Here is a 27,750-nt window from a genome sequence, read left to right as displayed (position 1 = left end):
AACTGACAGACAAGTAGTGTGGTTCCATGACTGGGAAGTGAACCCAGGCCACCGAAGCAGTAAGAGTGCCAAACTTTAACCACTAGGACATCAGGGCTGGCTCTTCCAATTTTTGATAAAGTCTAATTTATTGTTCATGTCTTTTATGTCCTAAGAAATCTTTGCCTAACCCAAAGTCACAAAGATCTTCCATACTTTCTTCTAGAAGTTTCATTGTTTTGGCTCTTATGTTTAGGTCTATGAACCATTTACAATTAATTTTTGTACACAGAGTGAGGTAAGAGTTAAGGTTCAATTTTTTTCCTTATGGATATCCAATTCTTCCAAACCACTGGCAGAAAAGACTATTCTTTCTTCCCTGAACTACCTCGGCTTCTTTGTAAACTACCAAGCGACATATACATGAGTCTATTTCTGAACTCTTTACTCTCTTCAGTTAATCTTGCACTTTCTGGATTTTGTAGCTTTATAGTAAGTCTAAAAGTCAAATAGGTTAAGTCTTCCAATTGTGTTCTTCAAAATTATTTTGGCCATTCTTAGATTCTCTGTATTTTCATATAAATTTCAGAATCAGCTTATCAATTCTATAAGCAATTGTAGCCTGCTGAGATTTTGAGGGGCTGAGTTGAATCTACAGATTAATTCAGGGAGATCTGACTTAATAATATGGAGTCTTCCAACCTGCAGACATGGAATCGTTCAATTTATTTGGGTCTTCTTGAATTTCTCTCTGCAACATTCTGCAGCTTTCAATGTACAGATCTTGCATATATTTTGTTAAATTTACCCATAAAGGTTTTTTTGATGCTAGCTGAATAGCATTTTAAATTCAATTTAAATTGTTCATTGCTAGTATATAGAAATTCTGCAACCTTGACAGATTCATTTATTAGCTTCAATGGCCTTTCTTGTTTTCCTCAGCACTTTCTATCTATATGATCATGCCACCTGCAGATAAAGACAGTTCATTCTTCCTTTCCAATCTGTATATCATTTAATTATTTTTCTTGCCTTATTGCACTGTCTAGAACTTCAAGTACAATGCTGAATACAGTAAGCAGAGCAGAAAGTGGTAGTTGACCTGCTGTCTACAAGGTGGACATTTAAGTGTGACATTTTAAAATTCAACTTAGAAAGGAAGCACATGAAGAAGCAGAGAAGCACTTATGACCTAAATGAAAGAGTATACACACACCAACAAAGTAACTCCTCAAACAAACTAACAAAAGGAAATCTAATGAACCAATTTTAGTATTACAATTCTCACCACAATGCAGATAAAGACTATCTTAAACATGTGGTGCAAAAAACATCTCTTAAGACTTGGTCTTTTTTAGGCTAAGTACCTAGCCTCTCTCCTACTTGTCCAAAATGGAAGATTCCAGTTCACAATACTCACCAGCGTTTGCAACAAGCAAAAGGGGCAATTTTCCTCGTTCAATATCTTCTTTAATCAGTTTCTCCAGGAAGGCAACATCCTGGCATTAAAAGACAAACCACAAAAACATGAAGCAAACAGCATAAAAGCTACACAATGAAAAATTATAACTTCCTAAAGAAGCAATGCAAAAGGAGAACTCACCATCTGATGCTGGGATCCAAACATAGTGTTACAGGGCACACGGCACAAGCAGGGGAAGGGCAAGCCGAGCTGCAAGAGGGACCGTACAGTTTTATAAAGAAGACCTTTGTCACCAGTCACTTATGCCCCCAAAAGATTGTGGCTCTAAGACAAGTCACAATTGTTCTTTTAAAACAATCTCTCTCCCTAGGAACTCTTAATGTTATAAATAATTGTCAAACTACATTTAGAAAGTCAAGCCAAAAGAAGGGTGAATTATAAAAGGATACAATGTAAAATTTCTTACATGAGTCAACTAAATGAGTAACTATCAACTCATATTCTGAGTAGCTATCTTTGGCATATTCTAGAATATACCAAAAAACAAAAACACTTTTCCAAACCAAGAAACAACTGAGCCCCAAGCATTTTTCTGGGGATAATTTAGAGTCCTCCCTCCAGGCATTAGTGGTAAATAATACCAGCTAAAGGCGTTCAAAGAATGATATCTTACTTATGGGTCCATCCACTCCTAAAAAGCAATAAATATGGTCTAGCAGATGTACATTTCTTAGGAGAAATGAAGTCAGTGTTACGGATGGAGATAGTAATTGTCAAATAAATTTTTTTTTTTTTTCTGAGGAAGATTAGCCCTGAGCTAACATCTGTTGCAAGTCTTCCTCTACTTTACACGTGGGTTGCTGCCACAGCATGGCTAACAAGTGGTATAGGTCTGCGCCTGAACCAGTGAACCAGGTCTGGATCTGAACCAGTGAACCTGGACCCTGAAGCAGAGCGTGTGGAACTTAACCACTATGCCATGGAGCCGGCCTGCAAATAAATTTTATATTCTTCATTTTTAGCTTCCAAATCCCTGAGTTTATAGTTTTAGAAATTTTTCACAAGTTGCCACATATTGTTCTGTATAACCAAGACTTGGTAGAATATAAGGATCAAAAATTTATCTTTTGGGGATATGCTCTGGGGACATCCTGAGGGGCCAGCCCCATGGCAGAGTGGTTAAGTTCATGTGCTCTGCTTCAGCGGCCCAGGGTTTTGTCGGTTCAGATCCTGGGTGCGGACCTAGCACTGCTCATCAGGCCATGCTGAGGTGGTGTCCCACATAGCAGAACTAGAAGGACTTGCAACTAATATACACAACTATGTACTGGGCGGGGGCTTTGGGGAGAAGAAGAAGGAAAAACAAAAAAAGATTGGCCACAGATGTGAGTTAGCTCAGGCGCCAATCTTTAGGGGGAAAAAAAATTTAATGAGTATTTTTTTCATATTTATTCCCCCGTAAAGGACTTTTCTTTTAAATTATACAAGGGAAACTCAAGTAAAACACACAGTAAAAAAAAAATAGAAATTAAAAGTAAAAATGCACCCCACCCCACCCCCCACCACCGCCAATAAGCTGCCAATCCACCACTGTTAACAGGTCAGTATATAAACTTCCAGACACTTTCTAGGTATAAATATATGTATTTATATAAATATATTTTTCTAGGTATAAAAAACATACACATATAAGCATGGACACAATTTTTAAAACATGAACATGACCATCTTATATATGCTGTTCTGCCACCTGCCTTTCTCACTCCACAGGACATCCTCACACTTCTTTTGAAGGTTGGATTGCTGTCCCAAGACAGCCTTGGGGCCGCAAGAGCCTGGCCGGCAGCAGTAATTTGTCTCACATTTCCATAGCGCTATCATGAAACTCCCCATTTTGAATACCCTCAAGAGGACTAATTTCTTGCCATCAGTGACCAGAGCTCAGAATCAACTCAAGTCCCTGAGCTTCCCCTATATGCCCCCAGGACTCCTCCATCTTACAAAAGACAAACTGTCCAATCCTATGGGTTGTGCCTTAAAATATTCTCTTTTTTTGGTGAGGAAGATTGTCCCTGAGCTAACATCTGTGCCAAGCTTCCTTTATTTTATAGTTGGGTGTAGGTCCATGCCCAGGATCCAAACCTGCGAACCCAAAGCTGCTGATGCAGAGCACATGAACTCAACCGCCATGCCACTGGGCTGGCCCCCGCCTTAAAATATTCTTGGCCAAGAGCCTTAACAATTTCTTATCTCAGGGTAGCCCCTCAGTGGGCCACATGCACCATGAACTTTAAAAATGGTAATGCTCTTTGATCTAGTAATTCTAGATTGACTCTGAAAATCCATCTGAGAAATATAATCCTAAATATAGAAAACCGTTTCTGCAGAAACATGTCTGTAACAGAACTTTACAAAGAGCATTACCTGAAAATGGTCACAGAAAGCAAAAGAAGGCAAACACTCTAATTGTCCAAAAGGAAAACAGTTAGTTAAAATACTGTACACTCATTTGAAGGAATATTATAAAGACGTCAAAAATAAACTTTACTTTGAAGAAGTGTTAAAACATGACATGCACCTGCCATAACAGTAAGTGAAAAAAGCCATATAACCACATAAACAGACAGACACTCTTTGATTAAAGTCTGAAAAGAAATAAAGTAAAATGTTGACTGTGGTTGCCTTTGGGCAACTAAAAAAAATACATATCTAAATTCATTTACATACATTTATATATTTTCTTATAATGACAAAACAAGCATGTAAGAATACCATCTTTCTTTTCACTTGAAAAGAGCAGCAGCTAAAGAAGTCAGTCTACACACTTGAAAAAGGTCCAGAACAGAATAAAACATTGTTTCTTTAAAATAGCCACCTGATACCACCTTACCTGATTACAGAGGTACTGGCCCAGGCCAGGCCTGGCAGCAGCACTAAGATATATAACAGGCTTCTTGTTATATAACACATTGAACCCATCCACTACGAAGTCTTCATAACGGGAATGAATGGCAAGCCTACAGATCTTTGCAAGTCCTTCTCTTTCTTCTTCGTGGAAATAAGCGCAGCCATTTTCATACCTAAGAGACACCCAGATATCGATACATTATCTCTGGTTAACTCTGATTTTATATCCCAATCTCATAATCGAGGAAGTAATTCTTTTCTCAACCTAGAAGCTGTCACCTAGATCAGTCAAAGGAGAGAGGAATCACCCTCCTCTGAGACAGCTGATGGCTCCTTACAGCTGGAGGGTATAAAGAACAGAGGCGATGACCTTTCATTCATATCCAACTCGATAAAGAGGAGAAACTATGAAAACCAGCAGAGGAGTCCCTCAGATATAAAAACGCTGAAGATCAGGGTTCTGGCTTATTCTCCAAGAAGGCCAGCACTGGATAATGGAGGCAAGGTTCTTAGCCGAGTTTCCGCCCCAAAACATCCCAAGTAAATAAAATTGTCAAAACACTAGTCAGGCTAACTTCTGCTTTCACTATTATCTGCTTGGGGTCAGTGACTCTCCTCAATCTCCCAGAGGAGGGGGAGAGAGAATCTCAACTACAGGGCTTGGATTTTTCTTAGGACAGAAGAAAATTTCTCCCTTGCAATACATCAGGCAAACTCATAGTTGTGCCAGGCCAGCCTTTCTCCCAACATCTGAAAGTGGGTCTCCAAGTTAAATGCTCCAATGTTAGGCAAACGTTCCTTTCCTATAAAAGTAATAGTGTAAACACAAAAATACCACTGGCCCTGTGTCTTCTACTGAATCCTTAATCTGCTCTAATTCCTTAATAATGCCAACGTTATTACAGTACGAAGCAAACTGCAATTTCATAACACATACTCATCTTCCTTATGACAGCATTTCCTTTCCACTAAAGCACAAGATAATACTTTGACTAAAAATATTTGAATCCGTTTCACTGCTCTTCTATCAACATGTGCCAGTTAGGAATCTAAAAATAAGTAACTGCTGATATTACCTAACAAGTATGTGCCTTGCTCAGCTTTTTACATATATTAATGCACTAGCTCATTTAATCCTCACAACAATGCCATGAAATCGATATTTACGCTATCCCTATTTCATGGATGAGGAGGATGGAGAGGTTGAGTAACCCTTCCAAGAGGAAGGGGAAGAGGCAGATTTGAATCCAGGCGGTACAACTCAGAAAACAGCTCTCTCAGTCTATACCCAACTCATCGATGTCTTTAGAAACTAAAAACTCATAACGTCTGTACCTGAAAATTCTGCAAAGCCATAAGGTAGTGTCTGAAAGGATCCGAGTTGTAAGTTTTCTCAGCTTCTCTTTGTCCAGAGTTGAAATATAAGCTCCCAGACTATGCCCCAACAAAGCTATATGACCTTGTTCTCCAATATTCTGGATTCTGTCAATCAAAATGCATTAGATTTTAAAAAAAAGTATTAGTCAAAGCATAAAAAGGAATAAAACTTAGAGAAACAGTATTCCACACAAATTTCTGACAGAGTTGAAATTCACTTAACAGCCAAGAAGGCAGAAATCCAGATAAATTTAGAAAACTCAATGCATATAAAGTATCATAGTCTGGCGAAGAAAAAGATTTTTAAAATTCAAGTCCTAGGAGATCAATATCCTTCTTTTTATTGAATAGCTACTAAATGTACAAACTGTTTTTGAGTAATTTTCTTCTAAAAAATTTTTAAAAATTAAATACCAGCCATAAGGACTACATAGGATAGAGCTGAGATAAAATGTGCAGAAGCCAATTTCCTTCAAACTCATTAGATGGAGATCAATCCCCTGCCTTAAATAGCTATTTATGACAATACTATGGCAAAGTCAAGGGGAACGAGGTATTCTATTATATATAATTAAAATGGATGGACAAATTTCCTTGATAAAGAATAACTATAAAGCAACAAGAAAAAGACAAAAAATTGAACAGGATACTGGACAAAGGAGATTGTTCATAGAAAAGGACATATAAATGGGTCTTAAAACATACAAAAAGACACAACCTGGTTCATAAGAAAAATACAAATTAAAATTATGCTGAAAGAGAATAAAAAAGCTATCAGATTGGCAACAATCCTTAAGTTTACTAAAACTCTTGCAGGTCAAGGTGTGGGGAAAGAGGAGTGCTCACACATGGCTGGTGGGACTGCAAACGGGCACAATTCCACAGAGCGAAATTTGGCAAGAGCTACCAAAATCACAAATGCACAAACTGTCTGGCCCGGCAATCCCACTCCCAGGACTTGAACCTCCAGAAACACTTGCTTCAATGAGAAACGACACATGTACAAAGCTAGTGGCTGCAGCAATGTTTGTAAGAGTAAAACACAAATAAGAGACTAGTTAAAGAAAATACGGTTCATCCATTCAAAGTAAAACTAAACAGCCCTTAAGGGAGAAAGCTCCTTTGTGTATTGATATGCACTGACTCCAAGACATAAATGAAAAAAGCAAGGTACAACGCATACGGTATTTATGTACTGGAGGGCGTGAGTAGAGACATTTTGCTTGTGTATACATGCACTAAAATATCTCTGAAGAATACACAAGAAACTGGCAGCATTGTCTGTCTTTAAGGAGAACAAGAGAGGGAGGCAGAGGTAAGAAGAAAAATCGCCTTTGTATATACACCCTTTTTATCTTTTGAAATTTGAATCAGGAGAATGAATTACTTATTCCAAAAAGTGAAATTTAAAATAACTAAAGAGAAAATAAAACTAAATAGCTAAACAGATGAATAAATAAAAATAAAACAGATGATTCACAGACAACATAGCCTGCCACCCATCAATGCAGCTGTGGCAGTTCTTGTCGGCACGCAGAAGCACAAGCACAAAGGGCACAAGAAGAAGCGATCAGAGCAGAAGCGCATGGCAGTGATTCTCCGGCCCCTTTGCCAGCCCCTCCCTAAGACAGGACAGCATAATAACTACAGGATTTAGTTTTAGTAAATGCCTTCCTTTTGCAAAATATATTACCTAAAGTACATACATGTTTATCTGAAAAGAAAAAATGAACATCATTTACTATGAGCTATGTACTGTAACTCTGAATGAAACACAGTTTATTATTCCAGCATGTTCTAAGAAGGCAATCACTATCAAAATCAAGAACACATATACTTTCGAAGAGAAGCTGCCAACCATTCTCCATTACCGGGTACTCTGGGGCTCCTCATCTTCATCTCCGTGCATCAGATTCTGAACTAACTGGAGGATGCTCACCATATCTTGTCCACTGCAGAATAAAAAACAGTTGATGGACAGGTGGAAATAGCACACATCCCCCACCACTCTCTATTTCTGGCATCCAAACTAGCTTTAAGACATATATTTTTTTAAATGAGTAGCTACAAGTGAAAGAATGTGTTTGAGGTACAATATGTATCTTTTAAAGACAAATTTCAAATTATTAATTGAATTCTGAACATAACCTTTTTTTGTTGTTGGTGCCAGTCAACCCTGTGCACAGCAGGCAGCACCCTGCCCGGTCTTTCTGTGCCATCCTCTCACTTCCGGTGCTACATCAGACAATGCTCCGCTGCTATTCATAGGGTTTCATGGCCAATTTTTTGGGAAGTGGGTAGCCAGGTCCTGCTTCCCAGTCTGTCTTAGTCTGGAAGCTCCAATGAAACCTGTCCACCATGGGTGACCCTGCTGGTATTCGAAATACTGGTAGCATAGCTTTCAGCATCACGGCAACATACAGCCACCACAGTATGACAACCAGCAACGGGTGGTGTGACTCCCTGACCGGGAACCGAACCCGGGCCACAGCGGTGAGAGCATCAAATGGTAACCACTAGACCAGGGCTGGCTGAATATAACCTTATTTGTGATTGATTAAATCTTCTAGCTAAAAACGAGATCGATTTTTTAAAATTTCACCAGTATTGCTCCAACAATATTTCTCCACCTATTCACATGAATCCTGGAAAATATTTAATAAGCATGTTATAAAAGCCAAAACAGCCCTTATAAGATGCTGGGAGGTCACAGAAGCAGCAAGAATACGCCAATGCCACCGGTACATCTAGTTTCCCTCCATGTAGGAGTCTTGCGTGTGTGTTCTAACAGACTTCACCGCGCAATGCCATCGTCATTTGTTACCACCTCTTCCCCAAGCCGGGAAAGAAACTGCAGACCTGCTTAGAGGGTAAACAGATTGACTTCTATCCAAGGTAAGTTACCAAATGCTCATTACATGAGGAGGTGAAAACTTATGAGAAGAAAGTGAATGGTTGAAGTAGTCAGCAATGGCAAGGCAATCTGTAACACACGTAATGTGAAAATATTAGGGCTCCATTAATGGGAATATGACCAATCAAAAGCTCTCTCTTTTGAAGATGTGGTATATACACAATGGAATACTACTCAGCCGTAAAAAAGAACAAAGTCATCCCATTTGCAACAACATGGATGGGCTGCGAGGGAATTATGTTAAGTGAAATAAGCCAGATAGAGAAGGACAATCTCTGTATGACTCCACTCACATGAGGAATTTAAACATGTGGACAAAGAACAGATTAGTGGCTACCAGGGGAAAGCGGGGGTAGGGGTGGGCACAAAGGGTGAAGGGCTGCACCTACAACATGACTGACAGACAACAATGTACAACTGAAATTTCACAAGATTGTAACCTACATTAACTCAATAAAAAATTTGAAAAAAACAAAACTCTCTTTTGAAAAAGAAGCATTGTCAAAACAATCCCCCCACACCGACCCTCCCTGAGGTGCTGAGCTTCCTGAGAGAGGGGCTCTGGGCCTTGGACATTGCACAGAGATTAGGCCAAGTGGGCCTTGAGGCACACGTGAGTGCTGGTCCCGTGACCCTGAACAAGCTAAGCCCCTCCATTACAGAACTGGGAGGATGCAGTCAGACAGTGCACGGGAAGCATGTAACGCTGCGCCTGGCTTAGTGCTAGCTCAGATGCTGGCTGGTAGCATGATTAAGCGTGAATGCTCCCGACCGGTGGCTTTAACGCCCTCACTGTGAGAATTACAGACGTTCTCGGTAGTCTCTCTTCCAGGGAAACGTCTGTGGTATCCGCAGAACCCTTTAATCCCCTTCAGTAGGCCTGAGATGAGGAGACTTACAGGACTGGTTCCCGTTCTGAGTTGTAGGAACCACTTGGCATCAGGGCTGCAAATCAGCACCATTCATACTACAAGTAGGAGTGGCTATTTTAAAATATTAGTGTCTGGGTGTGTTAGATGTGACATTTACTGGCACACAGTATCCTTCCTCTGTACTTTTCTTTTGCAACTTTGTAATGTTTATATTCAGGTCAAAGGACAATTTAAGGGAGTTGTACTGTTTACCTATGTGAAGTTTCCTGGTTATAAAACAAACAAAAAAAAGCTTGTCTGAGGGAAGCTGGGCTGGGACTTTAATTCCAGATCGAGTGCCAACATGCTGTGAAAATTTCAAATACTCATTTTTCTAATATTTTCCCTGCTAGCTCGAACCACAAACACTTGACAGGTTTGCTTTAGCTGCCAAAAAATAAATCACTCTACCGATAAATGATTAAAGTTGACATTTTCCTTTCAATTATAAAAATGATATATCTTCTCAAATTAAAATCTCTCTCACAATAAAGCTCAGTCTACCGAATAGATTATAGGTTTCAAAAATGAAGTGTGACAGTCAAGTTATAATTATAAATTTGTGCATCACTTTTTTGTTGTTTTAAAGCTTGGCACCTGAGCTAACATCTGTTGCCAATCTTTCTTCTTCTTCTTCTCCTTCTCCTTCTCCCTAAAGCCCCCCAGTACATAGTTGTATACTCTGGTTGTGAGTGCCTCTGGTTATGTCATGTGGGATACTGCCTCAGCATGGCCTGATGAGCGGTGCTATGTCCGCGCCCAGGATCCGAACCAGCAAAACCCCAGGCCGCTGAAGGGGAGCGCGCAAACTTAACCACTTGGCCACAGGGCCAGACTCCATGCACCACTTTTGCGTCATGAAGTCGTATCAGATTCTGAAGGGGAAAAGGAGAGAAGCAGGCAGGCTCAACATTATTACCAGCCAGCCAATCTCATTCAGTTTTTCGGTGTTACACGGCACCTAACTCTAAATTTGCTTTGTGCTCATTAAAACTAAAATTGTAAATCAAAAATGGTAAAATCTTGGTTTAAAGAAAATATATATCCTAACTAAAGGTACTTACTTATCTTCAATGCCACCTACCTGCCTTGGAGTGGCCCTGGAATATCCCCTGACATGAGCTTCTTTCCATTTTCCTCCTCTGTTCTTCTAATTTAAAGGAAATACAAAACTGTTAGTTTCATCCTGTCAAATTTCTAACATTTGAGCATGCAAACATGTGACAATGTTGCCTATAACCTCTTAGTAACTGAGGTAGGATTTGAAACATTTATTACGTGTCTCCCCTACCCTTGGCCCCAGCACCCAGTTTGAGGTATAGTTTGAGTTTCAGGAAAAGAAAAGAACATGGAAAAAAATAGTACTACTTCACCCATTTCTTGGTTAGTTGATGCCCTTATTTATAAATAAAGAAGTATTTATAGACTCAAATCAATATATTAAATAAATGAAACCTTTAATTGGCAGAGCTGAAAATTATAAGTCCTGCCCCTCAATTTTAAAATCGTTTAATTACAAAGCACCTTCTACTCAAGACAAATACCAACTTTAAAACCAGCCAAAGCTAAGCTAACTGTCACATTTTGAAACCAAGAGGTGTTTTTAACAGGAGGAAACCAGTGCCACCAGTTTCACAACAGGTTGAGCGCGTTTAATAGGGTCACTTCCGTTCCATAGGCTCACCTCTGACTGTCCTCTAGCATCTTCATGGCCTCCTTCAAGTTTTTTCCCATTTCAGCTAGTGTAGGGTCTGCTATCTGGGAAAAAAATCAAAAAAAGTTTAAGTTTTAATAATCCCTCTATTACTCCTGCAACGGAATTCATTCAGAAAAGCTAAATGCAAGTCTACTTTCTCCTGAAATTATTATAAAACACATGGATTTATTATAAAAGTACGTTTCATTAAAAAATTCCAACAGTACAAACATATAACATAAAAAAGTCCAACATAGGCTGGCCCAGTGGCGTAGTGGTTAAGTCCACACACTCCACGTTCACAGCCCAGGGTTCACAGGTTCAGATCCCGGGAGCCGACCTAGCACCACTCATCCAGCCACGCTGTGGCGGCATCCCACATAAAATAGAGGAAGACTGGCACAGATGTTAGCTCAGCAACAATCTTCCTCTCACACACACATACATGCAAAAGTCCACCAGTCCTACTCCTGGGGGAAGTCACTTTTAAGTTTGACATACATCTTTCCAAATTTTCGCCTTACTCATATGCACCTCTGCAACTTGCTTTGTTCTACTTTATAGTGAATATTGTTCCATGTCAGTGCGTCCACTTCTTTCTTCTTAGTGGTGACACCTTATTCCATTCTATGGGTGTGCCATCATCTAACCAGTTCTGAATTAATAGACCCTTAAGTTATTCCAGTTTTTCACTATTAGCAGATAGGTTCAGCGAAGTACGTCGAGTATGCTATTTGTTTTACTGTTGTCATAGGCTGAAAAATGGCCCCTCAAAAGACATTCACATCCTAACCCCTGGAACCAGCAAGTGTTATCTTATGTGGCAAAGTCTTTGCAGAAGTGATCAAGTAAAGGATCTTAAGACAGCAAGATTACCCTGAATTATCCAGGCAAGCCCTAAATGTAACCATCTGTATCCATATAAAGGAGAAGTGGAGAGAGACTACCCACACACGAGAAGGCTATGTGAAGACGGCGCAGAGGGAGATTGGAAGATGCTGGCCTCGAGAACCCGAGTGACAGGGCCACGAGCCGAGGAAGGACTGCCGGCAGGCAGTGTAACCTAGAATAAGAACCAAAGGGCCTCTCCCCTGGAGCCTCTGGAGGGAGTGCAGCCGGGCCAATCCTCGATTTCAGCCCCAGGATACAGATGTCAAACTTCTGGCCTCCAGAACTGTGAGAATACACCTCTGTTGCTCTAAGCCATCCAGGTTGTGCTAATTTGTCACAGCAGCCACAGGAATACGCTAACACACTCCTAAACTGGAAACTCACACAAGTCGGTAATCGAGACCGCCCGTAGAGACGGGAACTGGAACGACAGGCCCAGGGTCAGACAGTCTTTTCAGGACACATGTTTGTTCCTGTTGGATTTTAGTACCAAGTGTACATCTAGCTCCCACTCAAAAAATAAAACGAAACTTTAAAAATTCTTGCACAATTAAAACACACACTTATTTTTCTTTCTTTCTTCTTAATCTCCACAACCTCCGATTTTTAGGCAGACAATTCTGCTGCCTTGAATCTCTATAGTATGAGCTGGGTTCTAAACAGTTAACAGAAGCTCTCTTTTTCTCTCTTGCTCCCTTCTTACTCTTCTAGAGTACTTCAAGTCTATCTCTCTCTCTTCATCCTGCCTACTGTACCTCGTAATATCTTACATGGAGTAGGTGTGCAATAAGTTGTCTTACATTTAGTACTGGCTTACCTCCTCAAAACTGTTTTTAAGAAATTCCACTCCGTTTACAGGTAAGTATCAGAAAACGCTAATTCTAGAAGAGACCTTAGGGATCTATCCAGAGAGTTTCCACCTGTCTTCTGAGCCCTAAGATTCCTGGGAAGAACTTTGGGGAGGAGGGGTTGGGTAGGCAGCTGGGGCTTCTAACCCCCCCACCCCCATTAAGGAGATCAGCTCTGTTTTATATAATAGGATTTTGAGTAAAGTTTCATTCGTAAAAAAATTTCATTAAAAAAGAAAAAAAAATGTATGGCATGAAAACCTCTGATTCTGGTCTAACATTTTTGAGGTGAGGAAACAAAGGCTTAGAGAGGTAAAGTGACTTGCCTAACGTCATGGAGCTAATAAATGACGAAGTGGTGCCAGAACCCTGGTTTCCTGACTTTTTTTTTCCTTCTTTTTATTGTGGTCATAATAGTTTATAACACTGTGAAATTTCAGTTGTACATTACTATTTGTCAGACACCATATAAATGTGCCCCTTTGCCCCTTGTGCCCACTCCCACTCCCCTTCCCCCAGGTAACCACTAAACTGTTCTCTTTGTCCGTGTGTTTATCTTCCACAAATGAGTGGAAATGAGTTCGTCTTTCTCTGTCTGGCTTATTTCACTTAACATAACACCCTTAGGTCCATCCATATTGTTGTGAATGGGACAATTTTGCCTCTTTTTACGGCTGAGTAGTATTCCATTGTATATATACCATATCTTCTTTATCCAATCATCAGCTGATGGGTCCTTGGGTTGCTTCCACGTCTTGGCTATTATGAACAGTGCTGCAATGAATGTAGGGGTACATAAGTGTCTTTGTTTTATTGATTCCAAGTTCTTTGGATAAATACCCAGTAGTGGGATAGCTGGGTCGTACGGTATTTCTATTTTTAATCTTTTGAGAAGTCTCCATACTGTTTTCCATAGTGGCTGCACCAGTTTGCATTCCCACCAGCAGTGTATGAGGGTCCCCTTTTCTCCACACCCTCTCCAACATTTGTTATTTTTTGTCTTGGTGATTATAGCCATTCTAATGGCATAAAGTGATATCTAAGTGTAGTTTTCATTTGCATTTCCCTGATGATGGGTGATGTTGAGCATCTTTTCATATGCCTGTTGGCCATCTGTCTATCTTCTTTGGAAAAATGTCTGTTCATATTCTCTTCCCACTTTTTGATCGGGTTGTTTGTTTTTTTGTAGTTCAGTTGTGTGAGTTATTTATATATTATGGAGACACCCAGATATATGATTTGCAAATATTTTCTCCCAGTTGGTTGGTTGCTTTTTTCATTTTGATCTGGTTTCCTACACCTTCCAGAAGCTCTTCAGTCTGATGAAGTCCCACTTGTTTTTTTCTTTTGTTTCCCTTGTCCGAGTAGACATGGTATTTCAAAAATCCTACAGAGGCTGATGGCAGAGAGTGTACTGCCTATATTTTCTTCCAGAAGTTTTATGGCTTCAGGTCTTACCCTCAAGTATTCAGTCCATATTGAGTCTATTTTTGCGTCTGGAGAAAGACAGTATCTACTTTCATTCTTTTGCATGTGGCTGTCCAGTTTTCCCAGCACCATTTATTGAAGAGGCTTTCCTTTCTCCATTGTGTGTTCTTGGCTCTTTGTCGAAGATTAGCTGTCCGTAGACCTGGTTTCCTGACTCTTGTTTCCAAATTCTATTACATCAGACTGACTTTCACAGGGATTACAAAATAATCATGTAGTCACATCTGATCCGATTTTTACAGATAGAAAAATCATTTTAAAACAGGCGTTTCCAGTAAAATTCACAATTTAAATGTAACCATGAGATGGGTCAGAAAGCATTCTAAAAGAGTCTCAGTGTTCTCAGTTAATGATCATGAGTAGGATGAGGAACAGAAAATGGTCAAGAGAATTTATCTTAACTTCTCAATCTACTGGTCATGTTCCTTATTATTCTCATCTCCTGTGACACTCCAATGTGTCCCCGATCATCTGGCCAAATGAAAAGATAGTTTTGCTTGAGCAATCACACCTCCATGTTTCATGCTTACAGCACTTGCCCTGTTTGAAACATCTTTGTGCTTTTTATCTATTGCTAGCTACCTATCAAATCACAATGCAATACTTCCAAGAAACCTTGATGGATAAAACTCTTCACTCTTTCACATCCTCTCTAATGATATCGATACGATTTTTTCTAAGCCCCAAATCCAGACTCGTTGCCTGACAAAATGATTCTATTTGGGACCATGGGACAGAATGCTTGAACCTGGGGCCATTCTAATATTCAACTGTTTATCCTCATGGTTCCTTACATCCTTTCCTGTGACTTGTTTTCTAGATGATCTTCCCAGATCAATTTGCATCTTCCATCTCCCAATTACATTATAAGCTTCTTGAAGGCACTAGTTCAGACTCCTCCTAATTCTGACTTCTCTTGTAGGACCAAGAGTCTAAAGTCAGCTGGATTCTTGGATTGCCATATTACCTCTGAAACCCCAAAGGAAGGCATGGCATCCTGGATATCAACATACTGGCTGTCTCTAAGTGCAACACAGCTAATCTCTCCTATAGGATTGGAACAAATTTCTCAGTTCGGAACAGAAAAGTACTTGACTTTGTTTAGAAGCCACTTCATAGGAACAAGGCTTATTTTTAAACACCAGAATCACACGTGATGACGAGATGCTTACACTGAAGGACAGAGCGAAACGCACCTTCCTCGTCCCCCTTCCGAGTCTCTCTCTAGAGCGCACACTCACTGGGCGAAACAGCTTACGCCGAAATTGTTCTTGCTCCTACTCTTTCAGAGAGTGAAGCGGTAGGGGGAATGGGTGGGTAGGGAAAATAGCATTTTAGTTTAATTTCAGTAAGTTAAATGTGAGTTATGATGTGACTTCAATTTCACAGACCCTCACATGCTTGTTGTGCTAAGTGGATAATACAAAATATAAAATGCTATCCAGGTGCAGGACGATACTAGCCTTTAAGGCAAGGAATTCTCTAAGGAAAATGTATATTTAATAATTTGGTTTAAAACCAAAATCCACGCCTCCAGAAACTTCTAGTGAGGGCAGTCACTACTTTCTTATTCACATTTTGTATCCTCAGGACCTGTCAGAGTGCCAGACAAGGTAGCTGTGTGATGAATGTTAACAAAAAACAGCACAGCAACAGCCACGCACAAACCTAAAGGAGTGAAGAGGTAAGTTGTAGAAAGATGTCCAGGATTCAGTATTTAGAAGGGGAGTGTTTTATGATATTGAGGGCAGAAAATAAATAGCATTCTATGCTAGGTTCCTAGGAAGAAAGTCCTATCATTTTTTCATTCCTTAGCACGTAGCAGAGGGTCTGGCACAGAAAAAGGGCCCAAAACGATTTGTGATCCTTCATAATTACAAATACTTACTGGGCTGCTAATTAAAACCTTTACATGCATTCCTTCCCGACCCCAAAGGCACAGAGTTAGTATGCAGTAGAACAGAACCGAAAATCTCTATTACCCTGGAACGAGCGCTCTCAGCGACGAGGCAAGAGTGCTTCTCAACTTCATCACATATGAAAATGCAGCAACGCACACTGCGAAAACCTCCGTCCTCAAAAATCCTAACTAGAGCTAAGGTCTCATTTTAAAAATGATCCTTGTTTAAGTTTTCACCCAGACAAAAAGTCTCTCAGCAGACTCTCCCTACAGGTAAAGTTTCTGTTCTACAACGGTCTCAACTAGATGACCAGAAACTTAACATCTAAAACCAGGGCATGTTTAAGAGGGAAAGGAACTACCATTAATAATTAAGCTAGGACAGAGGCAGGGACAGTCCTGGGCAAACCAGCATGTACAGTTTCCCTAGGTTCACTAAAATGTTACTTCAGATCTTACACCATCGTTCCCCCCAGGGAAGGCCCTGCAAATGTCTGTGGCGGCGGCTTTTAGGAGTTATAAGGTAAAACGAAAGACGACGTGCAATTGGAAAGCTGTGCACCCCAAGTGCAGGTACTGCCTATGGCATCAGTCTCAATACTAAGGACCACACGGGATTGCTACACTTCTTTTCCTGCTTACAAACACATCTGAATACATTCTCCCTCATTTAAATCGTGAGTAAAGTGACCTGCTAAAAATATGCGGCCTACTAGGAACAATTTCTGAAGAAAGGTCCCTTTGTTAACAAAAAAAGTCAACAGATTCCAACCATCCCTTTTGAGGCCAGCTGGCATTCAGGCTGTTTCCCTTCCACTGTCTTTCTGACCGTCCTTAAGCAAGCCACCCCAGCTCGTAAGATGTGTGAACGTGGGCTTTAAGACGCTCTTCCAGGACAGGGAGCTGCAGGCAGCTCAGACTGCTGAGATGGACGCCTCGGGCTCCTCTCTCACCTTGGGTCCCTAAGCCTCAGAGAAGCTTGCAGCAGTTAGACTGTTAAAAAAACAGACCAAAAAAGTGCAACAAAGCATTTATGGAGTGTGTGTATAGAGACACATACTTTCTAATTACAAAACCGCTATATGCTCATTACTGAAAATTCGGAAAGTTATTAGATGGTTAGTCATTAGGCTGCAAATTTATAAATTATATTTCTGTGATGGTTGATTCCGCTGTATAATGAAGTGGGTTCAGTATTTTTGCTTCAATTACATCTAACACAGATATGTGGTATGGCTTGATGCAGTTTCAAGGTTCCTATAAAGAACATTCAATTGTATGTTAATTGTTACAGAACTAGGATAGCTCATTTTGTAAAACAAGCCCCACCGGTCATCATTTTATGAGCATTTTTTCAAGAATCATTTTTATACTAGGCTGATTATCATCACTTCAGGCAGTGTGGACTATTAAAATATGCTGCCTCTATCTCAAGGAGAAATATTACACATATAATGTTAAAATATCATTAATTGAAAAAAAAATACCACCTTACACCTGTTAAGACAGCTATAATCACTAAGACTAAAGATAACAAATGTTGGAGAGGGTGTGGAGAGAAGGAAACCCTCATTCACTGCTGGTGGGAATGCAAACTGGTGCAACCACTATGGAAAAGAGTATGGAGATTCCTCAAAAAACTAAATATAGAACTACCATATGACCCAGCTATCCCACTACTGGGTGTCTACCCAAACAATCTGAAATCAACAGTCCAAAGTAACATATGCACCCCCATGTTCATTGCAGCATCATTCACAATAGCCAAGACATGGAAGCAACCCAAGTGTCATCGACTGATGACTGGATAAAGAAGATGTGGTATATATACAATGGAATACTACTCAGCCAGAAAAAAGACACAATCATCCTATTTGCAACAACACGGATGGACCTGGAGGGAATTATGCTTAGTGAAATAAGCCAGACTGAGCAAGACAAACACCAGATGATTTCACTCATATGTGGAATATAAACAAGCAAATGGACAAAGAAAACAGTTCAGTGGTTACCAGGGGAAGGGGGGTGGGCACAGGGGGTGAAGGTGACAAACAAGAAATAATGTACAACTGAAATTTCACAATGATGTAAACTATTATGAACTCAAATAAAAAATATATCATTAATTGAAGTTCTCACAATTTAAATGTTAGAGGAAAAAAAAATCAAGAGTCAAATGCAAGGTAAATCAGTAAAGGAGGTCAGGGAGTAAGTCTCAATTTTTCAAAAAAGCTAGTAAAAATTATAAATTTATCTGGAATAAGGCTGCATGGATTAATGAAAAAAATCACTTATTTTTGCTTTTGGCTAGTATTATATCAACTCAGTACTGGCAACACTGGTACTATTCCTACCCTTATTATTTGGAATACATTCTATTTATTATTTTGTTCTATTTCATTTTTTAAAAACGCTGGTCATGACCTGATACGTTAATTTGACATCCCACATAGGATGTAACCTGCAGCTTGAAAAAAAAGCCAACAACGTAATAGATGTTGGCAGTTATTAATAGTGGGATAAATAATCATTTGTTAATAAAGTTTATTGACTAAGAAATTGTTTATAATAAGCTTTCAAAAGTGGAAATGGCAATAGAAAAATAATAATCTTAGGGCATAAGAGTTGGCAACTACCGCTCTACAGTCACTTTTAAAATTTCCTCAGCTTTCAAGCACTCTTAATCAAGCTCTTGTACATATTTTCTTCAACCAGAGTGTGACAACAAAATTTTATTTATTTTCATATGAATTAGGCAAAAAAACAATACCTCAAACCCGGAATTCATAGATATCACTGTTTAGGAAAACTCAAGCCTAAAAAAAAAAACAGGTGAGGGGAGGAAGGGCAGCTAGACTACTGATAGAAAGCAGATGTGGGAGCCACTGCAAACGGGCACAAGGGAGCTTTTTAGGGAGCTGGAAGTGGTCCATATCTTGATCACAATGGTGGTTATGTAACTGGAGATAATTGGCCCAACTCAAGCTGTATAATTCAAGTGTGTATTTTTATTGCATATAAGTTGTCCCTCAACTTAAAAAAAGGAAGGTGAATTGATTTAAAGTCAACTTAAAAGAAATATTAAGTAAATAATAGTACAAGTGGTACCGTGATGTGACAAAATTCACCAAGATGGTATCTGAATAACTGCTCTTTGGGAAATACAGAGCTAAACCTTTAAAGAGAAGCAGTCTCCAGAAAAGAGGAAAAAAGGAAGTCTAAAACGTCATTTTAAAATACATCGATCACAGTATTCATCAATAATAGAAGTATATCATGGTGTAGGCTCGACAAACTGTTTTTCAGGGGAGGAATGTCCATAATTGGGGGCGGCGGGGTTCTAGAACTACTGACAGAAGAAAAACTAAAGCGTGTGAGAATCAGCTGCTCGTATCAGACAGAAGACCTTGGTGTTATCAAAGCTGGTTTACAACGTATGTGTTAGACGTATAAAAAAAAATCACCACCTTTCTTCAAGTGGTGAAAGTGATCAGGTTAGGCTCCAAATTGCCATGTTTCTAACATATCAACAACTCGTGCCTTCCACAGCTTTCTAAACAAGGTTAATCCGGGACAGTGATAATCATGCAACTATCAGTTCTCCAAAAATCGTTTATTTTCCTCCCAGGTGAAAATATAAACAGTGCCTGCTATCTAGCATTAAGCAAGCACCCAAATACTACACATCTCTCAGAAGCAACAAGAACACAGCAGCAGCTATTCCGGGAACACAGCGATGAGAGAAAACAACAGGGATCCTCTGCAAAGTCGATACAGTGCCCTGCAAGCCTGGCTTACCTTACTGGAGTCTCAGTTTCTACATTTGTAAACGTTTCTGCCTGATGTGAACAGAAGAGTATTTAATTAAGAACCGGGCACTTTGTCTTCTGAGAACTGGATACTCTTGGAAAATCTTACTTTTATCTATCATGGCCTCTATGCTTGAGTGTGTCTGTGAGAACACGAAGACACACTGTAATTATTGGCTCATTAAACATCATAATATTCCTAGTTGAAAAGGGGTGTGCAATATTGCATAAGGTGTTAGTATTCACCCTTATGAATTCCTCAAGAAGAGAGGCAGAAAGAACATACGGGAAAAAGAAGGGGCAAAAATACATAGCAGAGTGGTCAAAATCTGGTAGAGAAGAAGGCAGCAAAGTTAGTAATATCAAATCAAACCTGTCACAGATGGAGGTACGTGGAGGAAAAAAGGGCATTCAAATAATTCGCCTTAAGGTACGTGCTGGGAATGCCAGGGGTCCACATGTAAGCTTCAAAAAAAAGAAAGTATTCCTAGAGACCACTACTTCTGGAGAATCAACTCACTTAGACAATACATGAGTAAATGCTTCCCAATAACCACACAGATGGAAAAATACCACACATCAGGCAAGCAATTTTTCTAAAAAGTTTACTAGTTTATCTAGAATCACACACTTATTCTGGAATAAAAAGAATTTTGCTTAAAGAGAAGCATGACACAGTTATGGAAAACTAAGTCTTTCACCGAGAAACGCTTCTTGTATACAGGGAGTGTTTCCTAGGACTTGTCGGGGGATAGAATCAGAAGGATAAAGATATCCATTCTCCTTATCAATATCATTATTTACAAAATTGAATTGGAATTATGTAGGATTAATGTTGCCAGCCTTATTTCAAAAATAGTTAAGAAGAATTCTGAGGAAAAGAAATCATCAATTCCTGAAGCCTTTGTGTATCCATTATCTTCAGATCTTTAGGGTGGAACTGTGTGAAACTGCCAACATTCAACTGTTTTTAAGGCACAAAAACAGCAGTTTCATATGATTCCACCTAACACAATGTGCAGTCTAATAAGTAATTTAGTCTCACTAGGATTCTTGAAAGCTCACCGTAGCTAAATGTTCGATGTGACTGAGTGGCACTTTCCAAGTGAAGGCTTTAGTTTGCTTTTCTGCATACAGAAAAAAGGTTATACTAGAGAAGTTCACTCCTCCCTCAGTCATCAGAAACTCAGGAAGCCTTTTCCACAGAAATCAAAACTGGACCACGCCCCAGGTTAGACCTCAAGGACTAGCTAACCTTAAGACAGCTAAATACTTAACATTTGCCACAAAGCATAAAACTACTGCAATAATAACAGAAATTAAATAAGTGAAAAAATTGAATTCAAAATCATTTTATAGCTCTTGAATACTGCTTGGAAAGAATGGATTTAATTTAAGCTAGACAAACTAAATTTCTGAAAGGAATTTTGGGACATTTTCAAAGTGATTGGAAGCATTTTTTTTATATCTGATTTAACTTCAAAAGATGAAACGGCTTTCCTTTCCCGTAATTTATATTCTATGAGCAATAATATGAGGCGCAATCATATCATAAAGTAAGAATCTACATTATATTTACATTTTTTAAAAACTCTAGAAAAGCCACAATTCTGAACTAGTCTACCTAAAGAGTCTCTTACTCAAAATCTTTCCTAGTCACTTAGTCCATGCACTTCCTATTTGTTTCTTAATTTCTGTGATTTTTTGTTTTTTCCTTGTTTTTTTGCATTTTCTTTTTTTTATTGAGTTCATAATAGTTTACATCAATGTGAGATTTCAGTTGTACCTTCTTTCTTGTCTGTCACCACATAAGTGCTCCCCTTCACCCCCTGTGCCCACCCCCCACCCCCCTTCCCCTGGTAACCACTGAACTGTTTTCTTTGTCCATGTGTTTGTCCATATTCCACGTATGAGTGAAACCACCTGGTGTTTGTCTTTCTCAGTCTGGATTATTTTGCTTAGCATAATTCCCTCCAGGTCCTTCCATGTTGTTGCAAATGGGATGAATTTGTCTTTTTTATGGCTGAGTGGTATTCCATTGTGTATATACCACATCTTCTTTATCCAATCATCAGTCAATGCGTACTTGGCTTGTTTCCGCGACTTTGCTATTGTGTTAATTCCTGTGATATTTTCCGCCCTCCTTGCTAGGAAGGGATTTGTCTCAACATGGGTGCCACTTCCGAAGATGTACCCTCCTGCAGGGATCATGTCTTATCCACTGCGTCTCTCTCACACCCAGCACTGGGCTTTGACCATAGCTGGCCTTCAACAACAATTATAAATCAAACCATGTTTCTGCTTTAGGTGAAAACAGATGACATGAAGTTCAAGCAACTCTTGTCCATAATTACAACTCATAACCCTAGATATGATGGAACATACACGGGACCAGGGACCATCAGGAGCTCTGCTACTGACCAGCTCTATAATCTTGAATAAAGCAAAAATCATCGAGGCCATAAATTTTTAGAATCAGGAACTTTGTACCATGTTTTCCCTGACACCCAGCATTTGATAATCATTTACCACCTTAGCCACCATGCACCTGTATGCAAAACCCTCACATTATGGTGACATACGGATCAGCTTTAAACGAATGCTAAAATTACAGGCTATCATTTCCTCACAGGCGTCCCCCTATTCTATGGAAGAGGCGGACCTACAAAGGCATACCACAAAAACTGGTCATTTGAAGCTTGGCTAATCAGGGTTCTTCTCATGAGCTTTTAAAGTAAAAAGCAGGCAAGAAACTCTGGTTTCTATCAGGAATGTTCCATTCATGCCCCTACAGTTCCTTATAAACAGTAAGGTGACAAACAATTTTCCAAAATCAGGTCCAAAGGAGGGGAAAAACAGCTCAGGATGAGTACAAGAAACAAAAATAGGTTCCGTTGTAACTATTTAGGTCAGAGACAGGGTGAAAGGTGCCTTTTTTAGAGTCAAGAATTAGACACACAACAAATAAACTGGCCCCACTGTATAGCTGTCCAACAGAACTTTCTGTGGTGGTGGAAATGTTCTACATCTGCACTGTCCAGTACCGTAGCCACAAGCACAGTGTGACGGCTGAGCACTTGAAATGTGGCTCATGTGACTGAGGAACTGAATTTTACATTTTATTTCATTTTAATTAATCTAAATTTAAATGGCCAAGTGTGGCTAGTGGCTACCATATTGGACAGTGCAACTCTAGATTCTGCCTGTGGTTCCTGACCAGAGACGACCCCTCCACCCCAGGTAACAACGGCTTCACCTGGAGATGCTTTTGGTTGTCACACTGGAGGGAGGGATTGCTACTGGCATCTAGTGGGTAGAGGCCAGGGACGCTGGTAAATACCCTACAATGCACAGGATAGCCCCCCAACAGAGAATTATCCAGCCCCAAATGTCAGTATGCTGAGTTTGAGACACCTTGCTCTACGCTTATTCAAGGTTGGAATTAAAGTAGACGCAAAACAAACTGCAACACACCTTGTCCAAACTTAACCCCCAGGAAGAATGAGGTTTTCCAAGCAATAGGAAAAGGTGTGGGCTGGTCTACAAGTTTAAAGTAGCAGGTTTTTACTAAAAAGTGTATGGAGATGTGTTGAATAACTTATTAAGATCTTCAGCATCAGAGAAATGATTTCCTGTGACATTTTTAACTTGACTGTTAACATAAGTAAACGCTGTGAAACTATGCTACGGGGCTTGTTCCTTAAGAGGTAGACACGCAGTACTGGGGGGCTGGGGCTGCCACTCCCACTCTTCTGGTTTGAATTCCTTGACCCTTTAACTGACCTGTCTGGTTTCTTGAGATGTCACTAATTTCAGATACAAGAAAACAGATACTACTGTGAAAGAAAAGCAAATCAAGACAAGACAATGACTCTGCCCTCGCAGGTCCACACGTCTACATAGGACCTAAAGAAAAGGCAAGGGTAGGGAATTCTATTTGGACCAAAGGAAACGCACTGAGTGATTCTACTAAACGATGATAGCAAACTACATTTCAGAGTGAGAGTGATTACTTGAAATTTAAGAGGCTGGGTATCAAATAACATTGTGGTTTCTGTAGGCAGTATAAATTATGCAAGGATCAGTTTAAATGGGATCATTCAGAACTGCTCAAATAGTTCTCAAATTTATATTAGCAATGTCGAATTTAGCCCAGAATAGTCTATTCCTCAAAGAAACGGGAATAATGGACGCAATTCAATGTTTCACTTTGATTCAAACTATTTTTCAGAACACAAGATGCTCAACGTTCATATTATTGCAATGCTTTTTCTTTTCCGCCCATCTAGCACCAACAGAAACTGTTCATTATGACATGTAAGGCCCTCTATTCCTTCAGGGAATACAAAAATAAGACACAGTCTTAGTTCTGAACAACTCACATTCAGAATTTTTACACTGGCCTAAGGCAGAAATTTCCAGCCAACACGTTCCGAATTCCTAAAAGATCACAGCAATTTTTTGTGACTAACCGCAGCCTAAAACTTCAGGGGTACTGACGTTTCAGGACCTCTTCAGCTTTTCGTGTGGAACACTCAAGATCTTTTATCATCAATTAACATTTAGGGAGCAACCACTGTAATCTATTAATCAAGTGTCAGAAAAGTAATACTTAAAACAGGATTCCAACCCACTCTGTTTTACAGATTTGCCTATAAAGAACTATTCTTGGAGGAAAAAACACCCCAGTTCTTTAGGTTTCTAATTGAAATGACACAGAACCCATCCCATCTTCTTACGAAACTGGAAAGGAAACAACACCGAAGGGACATTTTTAGCATCACTTTGACTTTGTATTCAACTACTGGTGTCACACACGTGATCTAGACCAGGGGTTCTCAGCCTCAGCACTGCTGACATCTGGGCAGACAAACAACCTCTGGTATGGGGGGCTGTCCTGTGCACTGTAGGCTGTTGAGCAACATCTCTGGCCTCTACCCACTAGGTGCCAGCAGCCCTTCCCTTACCCTCTAGTTGTGACTATCAAAAATGTCTCCAGATGTCACCAAATGTCCCCTGGGGAACAAAACTGCCCCATGGTTGAGAAATACTTATCTATATTGAAACTCAAAGTACCAAAAAAGGAGACACTGTGCTAATCAAAGGCCTGGAAAGACTTTATTCCTAGCCAGAAAAGCACGCAACATTCGCCACTGAGGCGGTGGAAGAAAAACAGATCATTGTCTTTTCCTGACCGCCTTCCACCCGATGTACGAGAAACAGTCCAGGCGTAGGCCCTAGCCCTGTGTGTACCTGAAGACATCTGGCTGAACTTGTACAATTACTCCCTTCAACTCTCCGGCCACAACCGAACCAATCTACAAAAGCTGCAGCATTGGAAAATGACAACTATGTTATTTCTGCCGGCTCAAAACGAAAACAAAGCAGTCTTAAAACACTAGCGTTGCTCCTGAATTCCACACGTATGAACAGCAGACTCCCGAGCCTGATCAAGGACAAGGACTTCGAGGGAGGGGCAGAATGTCAGGTTCTGAGGGGAGGCACCCGGGAAGAAATCCAAGCACTGGTCCCCATTTACAAGCCCGAAATCCGGGACAATCAGAATCCATTTCGCACGCCAGAGCAGTCAGCCAGGTACACCAGGCTGCTGTTCCCCCAAGGGGTAACCCGAGGAACGCCCTGCGCCCAGGTGGATTTCGGATTGACACCAGGGTCTCCCCTCGCCGCCGCCAAGGGGGAGCCCCAAAGTTGTGGAGCAGCAGCAACCCCCCAAAACGAAATCACAGTCCACAGAAGACGCACCCCTTTCTTGACCTCAGGGGGCTTCACCTGCGATCACAAACTACAGCATCAGTCACGTGGGGAACCGGTCAAACGCGCACATCCCGGTCCCGCCCCCCAGGGCTTCGGACCCGAGGGCTGAAAACCTGGATTTTTTTCACCCCCGGCCCCAGGTGACCCCTAGGCACGCCGAAGTTGGAAAACCACTGCTTTAACACTGCTCTTCCTAACTCGGAGACGGCAGAAAACCTACAGGGCTGCAGCTGGCACCGAAACAACGGGGGCTTCTCTCCAGGAGCTTCTGGGGCCACAGGTGGCTAGCTCTGTCATCCGAGAGGGCGACCGAGCTCGGGCGGGCCCCGCGGCCAGGCCCGGGCAGAAGCCGGCTCAGCCTCTCCAGGCCCACCGGGACCCGAGACTCCCGCCCCGTGACCGGACCAGGCCCCAGCCGGACGCCCCCGCGGCCAGGCCTCCTCAGGCGGGGCCCGTTAGCGCCCGGCCCCCTCCCCGGTCACAATGGCCGCTCGCGACCGGGAAACAGGGGCGCCGGCGGCGGGGACCCAGGCGGCGACGCCGTCCCCCACCCCGGTACGGACCTTCTCCAGAGACGCGTCCATGGCTGAGGCGGCCGGCGCAGCCCGAGGGAGGTCCGGCGGCCCCGGGCACTACTTCCGCCTCCCGCGCCCGGCCGCCGTTTCCACGCTGGCAGCGCTGACGTCCCCCGCGCCCGCAGACCGCGGGGCGGAGACGAGGAGGAGCTGCCAGGCGGCGCCGCGGGGTGGGCGCTCTGCGGGTCTCCGGGAGGCGGGGCGGGGCCCTCCCGGTTTCCGTACCTGGCCGTCACGCCGGCCAGTCCTAATGGTCCCAGGTGAGGGGGGTATGGACAGTGGAGCTTCCCCACCGTCTTCTCAGAAGCCTGTCGCAGGCGTCAGGGTAGAAATATAATCATCACAAGTTATCACTCATGCAGTGAAAGGCTGGAAATACTAGTAACGCACCTGCACTTCCAGGCTTAAGCTTCCAAGTCCCCCCCCCCCCACTATCAACATCCCTCAGGAATGGAACAGGCCATTCACCACAGAAGGGCGGGGCGAGAGGGACCGCGGCGCATGCGCAGGGTCAACAGTTTCCTTGGTGCTCCAGGATTTGCTTGTTTCAGGTTTTGGTCTCTCAAGTGACGGTGCTCTGAAAAGACGCTGATCAGAGCTGAGGTATTTATTTGTCTCAGACCTTACTGCAGAATTCTAGACGGGAAAGACTTGGAGTCAACTGGCCCAGCCTCCTTCTTCGTGTCAAGCCACAATTATGGCTTGTCAGGTGGTAATAATAGTGATAATAATAGATGAGTTGCTGCTCTTCCGTTTTATAGTAAAACAGCCCTTGTGGTGTAGAGATCATTATGATCTCCATTTCACAGGGCCGATCTAGGTATGATCCAGAGCCAGGCACCCTGACTGCGGCGCCTGTACACCATGCATACTGCCACCATAGCTGCCTCCACCCCTGCTGTATGATCACGGTGTGTTTCTAAGGAATGGGAGCGGGCATGAATTATATTCCTCTAAATGGGGGAAACTGAAATAGATTAGTCTCCCACGGTTACAGTCGGTAAAACAAGTCACCGCTAGGAGACCGATGACGTTACAACCACAAAACCATTCCTTTTCTCTCCTGTTTTGGGCGCATCTCTTCTGAAATTGGTAAATGACTGGGTCACATTTTCAGTGAAGCAATATGTATTTTGAGCCTTCTGACTTGTATTTGGTAAATTGTCCGGTTATGTTAATAAAATTACTTTCTACCCAAAGAAGCCTTGTGTGCTGGTTTAGAGTGTACCTGAGAATTATTTGGATTGTCCAAAGAGC

General features: G+C 41.3%; 1 protein-coding gene across 3 annotated transcripts in view; it reads right to left on the bottom strand.

Moving 5' to 3' along the window:
- PDXDC1 (pyridoxal dependent decarboxylase domain containing 1) overlaps positions 1-26,737 on the bottom strand; it is a 51,072-nt gene extending 24,335 nt beyond the window's left edge. For all 3 annotated transcript variants that reach the window (XM_014866321.3, XM_044747210.2, XM_044747213.2), the window contains exons 1-8: positions 26,482-26,737; positions 11,196-11,269; positions 10,596-10,661; positions 7,558-7,638; positions 5,645-5,791; positions 4,293-4,482; positions 1,583-1,651; positions 1,400-1,478 (exon numbers count right to left, since the gene is read on the bottom strand). In XM_014866321.3, the coding sequence (XP_014721807.1) occupies positions 1,400-1,478; positions 1,583-1,651; positions 4,293-4,482; positions 5,645-5,791; positions 7,558-7,638; positions 10,596-10,661; positions 11,196-11,269; positions 26,482-26,502 (727 nt within the window). In that variant the 5' untranslated portion in view covers positions 26,503-26,737. The remainder of the gene's footprint in view (positions 1-1,399; positions 1,479-1,582; positions 1,652-4,292; positions 4,483-5,644; positions 5,792-7,557; positions 7,639-10,595; positions 10,662-11,195; positions 11,270-26,481) is intronic.
- Between the last annotated feature and the right edge of the window lie 1,013 nt (positions 26,738-27,750).

The sequence above is a fragment of the Equus asinus genome, chromosome 14 (assembly GCF_041296235.1).
Source record: "Equus asinus isolate D_3611 breed Donkey chromosome 14, EquAss-T2T_v2, whole genome shotgun sequence".
NCBI lineage: Eukaryota > Metazoa > Chordata > Mammalia > Perissodactyla > Equidae > Equus > Equus asinus.
The sequence above is the reverse complement of the archived record's forward strand: the minus strand, read 5'-3'. Positions and strand labels throughout refer to the sequence as shown.